The sequence below is a fragment of the Sinocyclocheilus rhinocerous genome, unplaced genomic scaffold (genome assembly GCF_001515625.1).
Source record: "Sinocyclocheilus rhinocerous isolate Xijiao unplaced genomic scaffold, SAMN03320098_v1.1 scaffold2637, whole genome shotgun sequence".
NCBI classification, from domain to species: Eukaryota; Metazoa; Chordata; class Actinopteri; order Cypriniformes; family Cyprinidae; genus Sinocyclocheilus; species Sinocyclocheilus rhinocerous.
The window spans coordinates 257904-272260 of NW_015641805.1; the positions used below are offsets into that span (position 1 = coordinate 257904).

The 14357-nt window shown below is 36.1% G+C and overlaps 2 protein-coding genes across 3 annotated transcripts in view; one reads left to right on the top strand and one right to left on the bottom strand.

Annotated features, from left to right (window-relative positions):
* Positions 1-2328, bottom strand: part of LOC107755300 (acyl-CoA-binding domain-containing protein 6) — a 34870-nt gene extending 32542 nt beyond the window's left edge. The window contains exons 1-4 of one of the 2 annotated variants that reach the window (XM_016572049.1): positions 2251-2328; positions 1248-1512; positions 460-524; positions 69-165 (exon numbers count right to left, since the gene is read on the bottom strand). In XM_016572049.1, the coding sequence (XP_016427535.1) occupies positions 69-165; positions 460-524; positions 1248-1512; positions 2251-2303 (480 nt within the window). In that variant the 5' untranslated portion in view covers positions 2304-2328. Of the gene's footprint in view, positions 1-68; positions 166-459; positions 525-1247; positions 1697-2250 lie in introns of those variants that run through there. The other variant, XM_016572050.1, reaches the window with a different exon arrangement.
* Positions 2329-3647: 1319 nt separating this feature from the next.
* LOC107755298 (xenotropic and polytropic retrovirus receptor 1 homolog) overlaps positions 3648-14357 on the top strand; it is a 68064-nt gene continuing 57354 nt past the window's right edge. The window contains exons 1-2 of the mRNA XM_016572047.1: positions 3648-4089; positions 10287-10338. Of these exons, the coding sequence (XP_016427533.1) occupies positions 4021-4089; positions 10287-10338 (121 nt within the window). The 5' untranslated portion in view covers positions 3648-4020. The remainder of the gene's footprint in view (positions 4090-10286; positions 10339-14357) is intronic.

The window sequence follows — 14357 nt, forward strand, 5'->3', positions numbered from 1 at the left end:
AAAGAGCAAGAAAAATCTTGTTTTACATCCCATCTTGCAATGGCCCCTACAGTAGGTCTAATCCTTACCTTCTGGCTGCCTTCTGGATCCAGGGCATGTACACAGGACACATACTCCTGCATGGCCTGCTCCGCACTCATGTCCCCCAGCTGTTTCCATGCAGACCTGTGAACAGGAAGCACTCTGTTGGATTTTAAAGACTCTTGCTCCCAAAAAGCTCATATTGTTGGACACAAAGTGAATTTACATTTACATTAATTTATTGAGCAGTCGATTTTATCCAAAGACTTGCAGTTAAGGAAAACCACAAGCAATTTGTCATAAGAGCCAACAATATTCATAGTACTAGTCAAGAACTGACTAGAGTTTTGACGACATCAGATGTTGCCATCAACAATGCAAGGTCCAAATCAAAATTCAAGATTTATCAAGAAATGCATGGCTTGTTAAGAGACTTACCATTTTCTCTGACCCTCGAAATCGAAGAAACCAGGTTTTGGTGTATTGCACTTTCCAACTTTGACCTGACAAACATAAGTTTATTAATATATTTATGGTTTACTTAATGAAAACAAATGTTCAAATAACTGAAATAATGTCAAATGTTTTAGACAGTACTAATGTCAAATATTTTAGACTATAAACAAAACTAAACTTGACACTAAAAATAGATCTGGATATTTTATGTTATTTATAGGCAGAGTGGATCTTTATTAATTACTTATAATTAATCTATTTTTTTTTTCTTTTATTACACAGCCTGCAGAGAGTGACAAAATTTATTGGAGAGAGAAAAAGGTAATAAATCGGGGACACATTGCTGGCTGGACATAAACCTGCATCACTCACATAAGCACCATATCTCAACTAATAACGAATATATTTAATGTTAACTTATTAACAGTTACTGTCCAATGCCCAAATAACCGGTTCCAGTGCCAGATGTTTTATACTCCAGAGTCAAGAACCAACAGGCATCTTCATCTGTCAGAACTCCATGCCCCTTACAAAACCTTACCATGTAATGTTTATTGAAACACTATTACTACAGTTATTGTTGGTGCATATACCGGGCTAACTTTATATAAGCCACTAACGTTACTATTAAATAAATAAACAAAAGTAAGTAAAATGCCAGACAATCTCCAAGCTTCGTATCGTGTTGGCAGGTGATCTCATATTAATGTATCATGATTTTACAGTATCATAAACTATGTCAATAACAAGAAGGCTGGGATTAACGTTACCTGTTTGAACCTGGCGTACAGATACAGCAGCTGCTCTCTACTCGCTGTCTGCACGAGATCTCTGACCCGGTCCGCTGCCGCCTCAAACTCATTCTCTAGATCGGCTCCTTCTAATCGAAGCGCTGTATCCCCAGCACCACAATCAAATTTCCCTAATCCGAAATCTGAATCCGAATCGGATCCTCCACCGAGCGGCTCTCCGGTGTCAGGCCGGGCTGGATCAGTACCGGAGCCCGTCGCTGAGTCGGGGGAGGAGGACGGAGATCTAGACGCCATTGAAGAGAATTAAAATACCTTATAGGGGTAATCAACAGTATTTTACATTAATTATTATTAATTTATAATAAAAACAGCGCAGGCAGTTGACTGCTATAGTACGTTATCCGTAATCCGATTCAGTCGGACTTGTTTTGAGAATTGGTCCGTGAATGGTACGTCACAATAATAGGCACGAGTTCGTCCTGCGACTGCTGCTAACAGTTCCAACGGTTTTTAGGTCCTACCAGTTTTACAGTAGACGCTTGATGTGTGGAATGGAATACTGCTACCATGCTAGAACTTTTATATGTATTATCTATTAAATCCATAGATATGATTCTAGTGATTCAATCTCTCACTATATATTTTACTATACTGTATTACTATATTACACTATGCTATCAAGTATTGGCCATCGTTTCAAAATTTTGAAAGAATTTCAACTTAAACACAGAAGAGATACAAAAATGTAATTTACATTATATGGTTTGCAACAAACCTTATTTGCTCTTTTCTTGATATTTTTTAGCACTTAACAGGGATTTCTGCGCATATTTTTACAATACAGACATAGTCCACAAGATGGCACACAAATCACATTTTCCTGAGCGAATCTCGATATTACGCGTCCCACTTCTATTTCATTCCTATTCAACAGCGTGCTATGCCCGTTTCGTATTGCCTTTCCCTTTTTTCTTATTTCTGACTAAATGCTCAGAGTGATTAAACTTGATTTTTATCTTACATTTCCTTGCACATTTCTGGCTTGGAGTGTAGTAGTAGTCCAAAAAATGTCATTTATACTTCCCTGTGTTGCCCAGAAGCTATAAGTGCCACCCTGGTGTTCTAAAATATAACAACATAACGCAGGAATGCAGGCCTCTTAAGGGGCATAAATCAGGTCTCTATGGCCTTGAGTCAGCAATCAATATATCAGTTAAATGTAAGTAAGCAGATTCTACATAGACTAGAGTGAAGGGCTCAGATGGACTGCTGGGTGGCTGGTTTTAACTTTATTTTGCTTTGCAGTATACTCGAAACATTAATGCCATTTTAATCCTGATTAATATCCATCTGTTTAACAGCATATAAAACATATTGATATATTTGTGAAGATTGTCTTTCCCTTTGATAGTAGTATATGTTCCTTTTTATGAGAAAAGTAGGCCAACAACTGAACTTATAAAACACTTTTTTCCCCCAAGAAATAAACCACTGCCATCATCCCATTTGACAAAACATAGGGCCTATGTGTATAAGTTATATAATTTTTGCATATTATATCTACATATCATGTCATAAGCAGTATTAACCCTCTACCGCATGGTGTGGCCATATGGCAACATGGTCTTTGTGTTCATTTCCTTGCCACTGTCTCTTTAAGAGAACATTCTCGTTTTTTTTGTTGGAAAGAGAAGACCTTAGTTTAGCCAATGATGTGCTTTGGGTAAGTCACATGACATGCAGTTTTTTTCTGTGGCGAGATTTCTGACAGACTGCCGTCTCTTGTCGGTAGTAGCTGAAAGCAAACTAAAACGTCAGTAACAAACAAGAACCAGTCAGTGTCACTTCCACAAAAAAATCGGAAACATCACTGTTATGATGTTACGTGCTGTATGTTATAACAAATAAAAATAATTAGTAATGTCTAACAATAAGTTTTGCAATACTGAGCTTCCACAAAAAGCTTGTCAGCAGTTGCCAACTCAGAATTGGCCAATAAGGCTTATCACGAGATTAATTTGCAAATAAAAGAATATCATATATATAGGATTTTTTTATTATTTTTTTTTTTTTATTATTTTTTTTAGAGTTTACTGTTACTTGTTTCCTTCTAGCCTGTAAAAATCATTCTAGACCAGATAGGCTACATACATTTGACGACACAGTAAAAATAACGAATTAGTAATAAATGGCGTAATAAATTATATGTAAGATATTACAAATTATATACAATATTATACTTATTACAAAACAATTGTTTTACACCCTTTCAATTCAAAGAAAAATCAATAGAAAATGTACATTAATAACTAAAAGGTATCTAAAAAAGTAATATGTACTTTTATTTCTAAATATTAAGACAAAAAGCATGATAAGATTAATCACAAACAGCTATTTCTAAAAGCACCTCAGGGCGCGCTGTGACGCACATACGTCTTTCGCTCAGTGCGCGCTGATGGCGGACAACAGCTACTTCACAGACGCCCAGAGAGTCCGCAGAGAGAAAGTCACTTCCCAGAGACGCCCGCACCGGGGCTGTATCGCTGTCATTTAGGCACCTGTTTTGGGAAGTAGAGGGAGGTTACTTTTAGTCCCTTTTTGTAGCGGGTTTCACTTTGAACGGGGTAATATGTGGGACCGGGGAATAGTGGACTGTGATAGACCGGGCAGGATTTAGACAACGCATGCGGCTCTGTAACTTAGTGACAGAAATAACAAAAGCCCCAAAAGAAGACGCTGCCCGACCCGAGGATATTATTATAGTCCGACTGTGGATATCTGCTCCGCCAGCATGAAGTTTGCGGAGCACCTGTCTGCCCATATTACTCCAGAATGGAGGAAACAATACATTCAGTACGAGGTAAGAGATTTATTTATGATTTTTTCTTGGTGCGTGTAGTTCGTAGTTGCGTCCCAGAGATTGTGATGCAACTCGGAGGTACCAGTATGAGCAAAACTTAAGCGGGTTATTTGATTTGAACAGTTTGTAGTTGTAAATATTGTGCAAGCTATGAAATATTGTTTAAAGGCTTAAGTTAAATGATCTATATTTTTGAAAAAACCTAATGTGAAACAGTAATGTGTCTGGAAAATAAATTGCTAAATGCTTTTTATTTAGTTAGTTAATTAGTAATTTTATTTATTTATTTATTAATTAATTTATTTATTGCAATTTTTCCATTGAAGCATGTAATATGATATACATCATTTGTCTATTCGTGTTTTTTGATATTTATTAATGAGGGAACCATTGGCAGCTTTTACATCCAGACATTTTTGTTTAAATGTATTTATTAGTATTTTCCTTTTTTATATTTCAGTTCATAGTGATTTTATTCTTGTTTCTTGACTCTCACAATGAGTGCATCTGGAGCATTGTCAAACATTTGGGACAAAGAAGGAGAAATCACCTTAAAAATCTATATATTATATTCTGTTTTAGTATAACATAATTTTTTAGTATAACAGAAAGTTACATTACGTAAACTCACCTAAATTCTTTCTTAAGTTTTCTTTTTTGGGATTAAGCCAGAAAGGTCATTTGATGTAATTAGTCTGCTCACCCACTTTATGTCTGCGGCAATTAATTTGCTGAGTGTAGTAGTTCAAATTATTTCTGCAGTAAAATCTTTTTCTTTTTTCTTTTGAATGAAATTTTAGAACGAGGCTTGATACAACAGCATATAATATATAAAATAGTCATGATTTCTGATTCTTCTTATTAAATATATAATATAGCATTAAAACAATATCATGAAAGATATTTATATTAATTTCCCACTATATAAGGTAGGTTTAAAATGCACTTCCTTTTCAGTCCATGGCTTCCAAGGTTTTCAACCACCATTTGTTTTATGAATTATGAATAAAGGAAAGAGCTCTGAGAGATTCATGCTATATCCATCACTAAATATAACATGCACCACTATCAAGCCTCTGCTTCAGTAGAATGTAATTCCACTTAAAATAAAGTATAATTAGGAAAAACCTTCTCAGTTAAAAATGAATTAAGACATTTAAGAATTACTTGTGTTAAGAAATTATTACTATTATATAGAGTGTCATGTGTAATTATTATTTTTTTATCTTATGCTGTTTTTGACCTCTAAACAGTACATGGAAAATGATGGACTGATCTTTCAAACTGTTGAATAATGAATGTTTTTAAGAATGATTTTAATCGTATGTTGGTTTATTTATTGTTTCTGTGCTGTGAAATTATTGACTGCACCCTTAGACAATAAATCAATGGTATGTGTTGTGTGATGGTGGATGGTCAGAGCTTCAGCATCCGTCTTGGCGCAAAGGAGGAGAAATCCTTTGTCTGGAGCACTGAATCTGTAATCAGACGCAGAACCCAGACAAACATGAACTGTTGGAAAAACTGTAAACAAAACACATTTATCCAAGAAAATAGCAGTGATTGCCTATAAAGAATCACGGTAGTAAATTTTTGTTTTTACATAGTTTGGCAGATTGATTAAAATTGGACCATTTAATAGAAAATAGATGCATCTGTTGCAGATATTCTCAGGTGCTTTATATCTGTTGCATCTAAGCTTGATTGATTAATCTCAGTCGTCTTTGGGTGGACTTTCATTGTCAAACCTCAGTTACTAGCCTCATGTGCCAATTTGCATGTGCGAATGGACTGCAGTGAGATTCCAGCTTGATCTGTCAAGGACAAGACAAAGGACTCAAGGAAAATGTTTAATTCATAATGATCAACCTGTCATTTGATACTACCAGGGAGTGTTATATGGATCTGCGAGCTGTATTTACACCGTTTACATGACAGAGATATATGATTAGCAATATCCTTTCCAGCACTGTACAGCCTTATCATTATGAACTGTCTGGATATATTCTTTACATGCGGTGATAGATTGTGCATAAGTGCTTTGATTTTCTCTTGGCAAGATGAAGACGAACATCTTTTTTCAGCTACATACAATACAATATGATCCATTGCAGCTCTGTCTTATGGAGTGTATCCCAAAGAAAAGCAGAATTTATTATTGTTTGGTCATTGAAGTCCCTCTGTGAGCAGTTAAGTCATGATTACTAGATGGACTCGGTCTCTGCTCATCTATTGCTTTGCTGCCTGTGGCTGACAGTGCCATAGAAAGTCAATGGGAAGCAGCCCCACAGGCTCTACGCAATAAAACTGAGTCCATAAACTGATTTTAGGAAGCTTATAAAAAATGAACTTCTTAAGAAAACGACAAGCTTCCTTAGTCCTTTCCTGAAAACGTTGAACAATGCAACATGTGTATTGTTTAATACTTTACATAACATCTTATCAACAAATGACTTTGAAAATATTAAGGTGGAAAGAAAATTGCAATAATTGAAGGGTGAAAGAAGGTTGATGACACATTTAGTCTCCCAGTTGATAAATTGATAAACTGATTGAGTGATAAATTAATGAGGTCTCACACTCCGACATGTGCATTTTAAGTAGCTTTAGTATCTTTTTTTTAAGGCTGACTAAGAAGGGAGAAAGTGAACGTGAGGAAGATGGTGTGTTTATGGAGGCATTCAACCATTCCCTCTGAACACCAGAGGAACATAATTATGATTGTCAATTGTACAATCATAATAAGTAAGTAAGTTTTATTTATAGAGCACATTTAAAATTCAGCGTTACACTGACCAAAGTGCTGAACAAAACCAATAATAAAATACAGGAAATTCTAAAATAAAGTAAAATTTAAAAAACAATAATAATAAAAAATTGTAGTATCGGCAATAACAACAGTTTAATATATGTTTTGCAGTATGTTATAGTTGAAACGACTTCATCAGGACAGGAGATTCATCTAATGTCAATACTGATTATTTTAATGTGCTCGTTCATTTCTGCTTAATTATAGAAAAGCAATACCACTCTCCACCAGAGAAAATATGAGTGGTGGAGGATGGTGAAGTATATTTAACACATGTTCACTTTTGTGTGAATGGTAAGGTGTTGTGGGTGGTTGCTAGGGTGTTGATATGCATTTCCTAAGTGTTCTAAAAGTAGTTGGTTTGGTTGTTAGGGTTTTCTGGGAGGTTGCTACTTTGGTGATTCTATCCAGTTGCTAAAGTGTTCTGAGTGGTTTTCTGTGTGGCTGCTATGTTGTTCTTGGCAGTTTCTTACGTGTTGCTGTGCAGTTGCTAAATATTCTGAGAGGTTCTTAGTGTTTTGCTATGTGGTTGCTACTCTGTTCTAAGCAGTTGCTATAGGGCATTGCTAGGAAAAGTTAGGCTTTTGCAGAGTGCAAAATGAGAAGTCAACCAAGTATTTGTGATCCCTAATCAGGGCTTGGATCCTTCCTTTTAGGGGTGGGCGATATGACCAAAATCTTATTTCACGATAGGAGTAATTTTTTTTCACTGTAACAATATATTTCACAATATAGTTATTTTTGCTTTAAATAAGGTCTTTATTATATCAACATTTTTGATACCATTGAAATTTCATAATTCTTGTCACCATTGTCAATATGACAAATGCAAGTAAACTGAAGACTCACTGAAGACAACTGTCTGAGATTAAATAAGAATAAGAAACTAGTTACAAGCAATAGGACAAAAAACTAAAGTAGAACAAATAAATAAGAAATGCTACATACACTGTATAAAGTAATCAAATGTATAAAAACACTGCATATTCTTCACTGTGTAAATTAAATATATTATTCTTACTAAAGTTACAAAAGATATTTAGTCGAGAGCAATGACAGATTTTCTCTTTTGTTGTTTGATTGACATGAATGACAGACAGGAGGAATATTAGACTGCTGTCACTTTAAGAGCTGCGCGGATCCAATATACTGTTACATGTGTGTTTTCTTTCTCAGCTGTTTGCTTTCACTTACATTTACATTTACATTTAGTCATTTAGCAGACGCTTTTAAAAAAATTGGTCCTATGAGCACCATCTTCATGTGCGCGGGCCTCTCAGACGAAACCGAAATGAGTTATTTCGGTTTCGTCTGAGAAATTAGTTATTTCGCTGCAGATTGCATTTCACTGCTTAAAATAACTTGTTTTTAAACCAAAATGCTTAAAAACGCTTGCAAAATTATAAGTTTTGTGCCCATGTAGCACAGCAACATCACGTGAGCGTGTAACTGCGATAGAGACAATAGTCCAAAATCTCTACCAGTTAAAAAATTTCTACTGGTTAATTGTGTTTACCAGTATACCACTCACCCCTACTTCCATTAATGTACATCTGTAAGATTCATTTCACCTGTTTAATTGTCCTCTGGTGGAAAATATTAGTCCAATTTGAGGTAAAATTCATGTGTGTAGCACAACAGTACGAGTCAGGTTTTGGGGGGCAAATATTTTAATTTAAAGGGTTTATAGGAATAAATCACTAAAACTAACGATGTAACCCTGAGCGATAGTTCTAGTGATACTTGCTTTACCAAATATATAATATAGCTTGTTTTGAGCATGCATACAGTATATTTCTTCAAAACTGCTTACTGGCTGGGACGTATGGACCTTGCTGGCTGACTTCACAGACCTGCTGTTCACACATGCACTGACACACACTTACACGCACAAACACATATACACACAGGGACTTGCGCTCCCTCTCCCACTGGGATGACATCTGCTGTCAGGCTCGCTGGATGCAAAGATCTGCCCAAACCTCACACAGACGCATGCACACATATTTCTGGAGGATGGGCAGATGTATAGTGCAAAATTGTATCCTGGTTACAGTCTTTGGTTGTATAACTTGAATACTCTATAGAGCACATCTAGCCTTTGTGTCATCAACACCATTGCCATGGCAATGCTGCCATCTTGACGATTCTCTTATTTCATTGGTTGACACACTGGCCACCTTGAGTGTGAGATTTGTTTATAGTGAAAAGAAGTGTTCACAGCATCTGTACAGCCCCACGTTAATTGGCTTTGGTTGGTGTTTAGCTTGAACGAAGGATGTCTGCTTAGCAAATAAATGTTATTCATTGTTATTTGTCTTTTGTTGTGTCTAGATATGCATTTCAATCTATGCTATATATTGACTGAGCACTTCCCTGCACTGACATCAGCTTGTGTAGTAAATTGCCAGATAATGTTTCATCTCCTGTGTGCTAAATGTTTACGTTGACTACATCCGATAGATCTTATTTGATCATATAAAGAAGTGAGTGTGTAATCTTCCACTGTAGAAGTGTGTTTTGTCAGTTAAATAAAAATAAGCTTGATAGACTAAATTAACTCGTTGTATTTATGTAAAATATATTACATTCATTTCAACATATCAAATGATATTTTTACATGACTAAAACCAGTTAATTTAGTCCATCAAGCAGATTTTCCTTTACCTGACAAAAGTGGTCTATATGTATAATGTATTTTTTTAATTTATAATTTAATATTACTATAATTTCAGGTCAGGTAGAAATGGATTTAATTGTCCTTAATATTGCAATTGCACTTTTTAAGCAAACATTTTGACATATTTTAAAGCATACTTATCAACGTTTTAAGATGCTTTTCACTTTTTTTAATAATGATGCATTATCTTCAAAGCCTCCCTGAGTTTAAAAAAGTCAGTTTTGTTCTCGAATGAATAAAACTACACCAATTACTGAGATTAACCTTGCTGTCATAAAATCAAATGCATTCAAATTACTGAGACAGCCCTATAGAAGAATCTATCAGAGACCTTTGGGAATAAAGTTATATGTTTTCACAGCCAGAAGTATCTGGAAACAGACTATGCATAATTGTCCAATGTTTTTCATTACCTGCAAGGTTAATGACATGCTAAGAGAAGTAGGTAACCATATTCCCAAAGAACTGAAAGTCACCATTTCACACAGAGTTTAATATATATGTTTAAAGAAACAACAATGCCCTTATAACATGCTAGATCAATGTTTGAAGTAACCTCAATTAGCCTACATATCCAGCCAAGTCAACTCTCTTTGCCATGACAAGTTGCCTTAATAGGCTATGTAAGACTTCTGTACATCATTGCCCTATTGACCTGCACCATAAGACTGTGATCTCATCATTACCATATCTATTTTTTTGACACAGGCTTTCAAGGAGATGCTCTATGCGGCCCAGGACCAGGCCCCATCCATAGAAGGTAAGGAAGCTCCCTTCTGAACACGTAACCGACCAAACACTTTTTCCATTCTGTACTCATTTCCACCACCCTAGAATGAACTCCTACTATAAATAGAAGAAATTTCAGCATTGCTGCATCTCTCGCAAGACAGTGGGGCATCTCGGCATAGCTATAATTAATACAGGACGTCAGATGTCCGCCGAGGCCTGAGGGTGAACGGGTGCGACGGGGGACACTGTCGCAAAGAAGTAAACAGAGTTCTTGGGTTTCAAGTCATTGAGTCTCAAAGTGATGCAGCTTTGATGTTGTTCTAGTACTTCTAAATGAGTCTGTTACCTCTGATTTCCTATATGGTGGATGTTTCAAGGTGAACGTTTGGTTGAAGACGTCAGTGATAAAGTTTTATGTCTTGGTTTCATGTGGCGTTAAAGGGGTGGTTGACTGTTTTTTTTTCTAGGCTTGGTTGTGTTTATGGGGGGCAGTCTAACATGTGTTAATGCTTCGTTTTTAAAAAAACACATTATTTTTCACATAATTTACCTTTATTCTACACCGCTCTGTCCCATCTCCTATAAACGCGCTGATAATTTTATATTTTTATGAAGCCCCTCCCTCAGAAATACGCAATGGGCTCAGATTGGTTCGCTGGCTCAGTTCAGTGTAAACCGCCAGTGTGCGTCTAATCGTCACGCCCCTCACCTCAGCGGCATGTGCTCTGGTGTTGTATTGTAAACAATGGCATCGTCAATATTCCTTATCAATTTGAGCCCGATTGAGACGCAGAGGTTATGTTAGCTTATGTTAGCTTTTAATATACGGTTTTATTCTGATTAAAGCTTTAATACAGTACGGCAACCGCATGTGCGTCCATGTTTAACGCTTCTCATAGCTGTGTGAAAATAAGTGTATAATTGGAACAGTTTATTGTTGGAGCTGAGCTGATTATCTGAATGAGAGAGAGAGAGAGAGAGAGAGAGATGCAGAGCGTTTGCAGAGCAGGGGACGTGAGGAACAGGATTAATAACCGTTTCTTTAGAACATTGATTTTGAAACTTGTGAATCCATTAGAATCGTTAGAAGACAGAATCGCGATTCATATATGAATAGATTTTTATGTGCACCCATAGTTTTCTCTTCCTCTTCTCTAAAGCAGATGGCCTCGCCCCCTTTGCTGCATGTTCCCGGGGGCTGGTTTTATCTAAGGTATGTGACGTCACTAACCCGGGAAGTAACTCGTTGTAGTCCCTACGAGCCGTTTTTGTAGGCATTAAACTGCCATAATTTTAAAAGACGATATCTCCATTTGCATTGAACATTCAGTGTCGTAACTTTGCAGATATTGTTTATGCTCAAACAGCAACATTACACACTAACGTTAAAAAGTGAAATCGCAATCAACCACCCCTTTAAACTTATACAAATAACATCAATAGGATCGCTTTGAAAGGGCTGATAGCTTCAGCGGCATTAAACTGCCATAATTTTAAAAGACGATATCTCCATTTGCATTGAACATTCAGTGTCGTAACTTTGCAGATATTGTTTATGCTCAAACAGCAACATTACACACTAACGTTAAAAAGTGAAATCGCAATCAACCACCCCTTTAAATTGAAAATGACACAACATGCTTTGCCATAACATGTAATGATATGATGCAAGTATGAATTATAGTTTAAAGTGTCCTATGAGACAGTCAGTTGGATCATGAGCGATTGGACGTATGTTTTGCCAGAAACAAGACTGAGCAAGCCATTCATAACAGTGCCAGACACCTGAAGAAGGTCCACACAGTTTGGCATCCATCAAACATCCCTCTGGAGATTGTGTGTGTGTGTGTGTTTATAAGGTCCTGTCAAACTAAAGAAGAGATGTTCTTTCCAGTCAGTGCTTCTGTATGTCGCTGTCAGACTTTGTGTGTGCGTCTGGCAGGCCACTTTGACCTTGTTTTTGGAATTCAGGGTTTCGTTGAGGTGGGAAATGAAAGCAAAGTTGGCATGTCTGTTCGTCAGGATAACAGATTTATTGTGTTTAAAACGTTTTGGGTGGAAAAGAGGAAAACGGCTGAGCTGCATTTTAACTGGGTTTTGCTTACTGGCATACAAATACTCTTTCCTGTATATAGTCACCCTGGTTTAACAGGTTGCTTGTAACTGTAATTAACTCAATACAAAAACAGGAATTGTTATTATTAGTGGTGATTTCTGTGGCAAGAACCTTATACTTAGGGTTAGACATTTGAACTTGAACTTAGTGATATAATTCATCCCATTTATTTGCTCATGCAGCTTATTGCAGAGAGTGTGCTATTATTTTTGTAAGCAATCAGACTTGCATTTTTGTTGGCCAGGAGGAGAATGATAAAATGGGGGAATAATTAGGCATGCAATATATCTCTACCATATCGGTTATAGGCCAATATTACAGATTCTATGTTGTTTTTATTTTATCGATATTGTATATTTTGGTCAATATTAGTTATTGAAATCTGAATGCTTATTTCACCATTTGTTATGTTTAGATTACTTTTGTTGTCATCGGTAACACTCACTTAAAGTTAATATTTGCATCTATTATTTAATATCACTGTTGAATGTAATCTTTATCATATTTCAAAATAAATATTTATTATTATACTGTACATTATAATATAATGTTGTAATGCATAAATTCACATCTAACATTTAAAATGGCTAATTTTAGTTTTTAGTATTTTAACTTTTTTTATTCAACATTTTAGGAATTTTAATAGCAGTAATTTATCTGAAAATAATTACCGGCTTGTCGTATAAACCAGAATTTTTATATTGGTTCGTCTCTAGACAAAAATACCGTAGACTTACACTTACGGTAAGGTACACTTAAAATTACCCAAGTAATACCTAGGATCTGAATACTTTGGATGCTTTTTTTCTTTTTAAATACAAGCGGTGATCTATTGAACAACAGTTGTGATATCATGTAACTACTGGATTAAGCTAGTTTAAGTCTTAATGATAATGTGGCCAGTATATGGTATTATAATCAATGCCAGTGTCTAAATCCAGCAGATAAGAATTAATCCATAAAGATCAATGGCTTTCTCGCTTTCCCAGCATTCAGTTGAAGCCCCACACAGTTTCCAGTATCAGTACAGCTGTGGTGCTGTGGTCTCTTCTTTCTTTCAAAACCGCTTTGATGTCCCTCTGCAGGGAAAGTGAATTGATGGAAAATGAAAGGGAGGAAAATAGAGTAAAGGAATAGGTAGACTTATTGAAGCACCTGTCATGTGGCTTTTATATTAAATTTCTTGTCTATCAAAACTCTTAACATGATTTGTGAGGCTTAACGCAGTAGTTTTTCACATATAGGTTTGCAATGTCAGAGTCTGTTGAGATCAAGTGATGATTTTATTAAATAAACCTCCCATGAAACACTAATTACCACAGCTAGACTTATGAGGGAGCTTTTTTCCTTCACAGTCTGCAGAGTATAAGAAAGAGGAGTTTTGATATTCTGTGAACACACTGGTGCCCCAGGGAGGCAATTTATTGGGTTATTACGGCCCTCTCTCTCTCTGGCCTGATCTGATATAGTCATATTGAAAGCTCAATATTGAGAGAGGGGCAGTTCAAAGTGTCAGCATTCCCTTACACTGTCAGGAACATGGATCGGCTCAGTATGCTAATGTGTTCGGGTATGGAAATAAGCAATTGAGGTCCATAATGGGCCTGAGGTACGTGAGAGTTTTTATAAATTCTTTGAAAGACAGGATGAAAGATCACTGTAAACTTGCTGTAGACCCTTATGCAAGACCCCTTTTTTGTGACAAACTCCGTGCACCAACACTTACCTAACAGTATTTCAATGTACTTAAAGGTTGCACTAAGCACTAGGGCTGCAACTAACGATTATTTTGATAATCGATTAGTTGGTCGATTATTTTTTCGATTAATCGGGTTAAAAACAAACAATTTTCTTTTTTTATTTTATTGACAAAAAAAGACTATTCCACATTCTGCCCAATGCCCTTAAAACAAACGTTCCAACTGAATGCT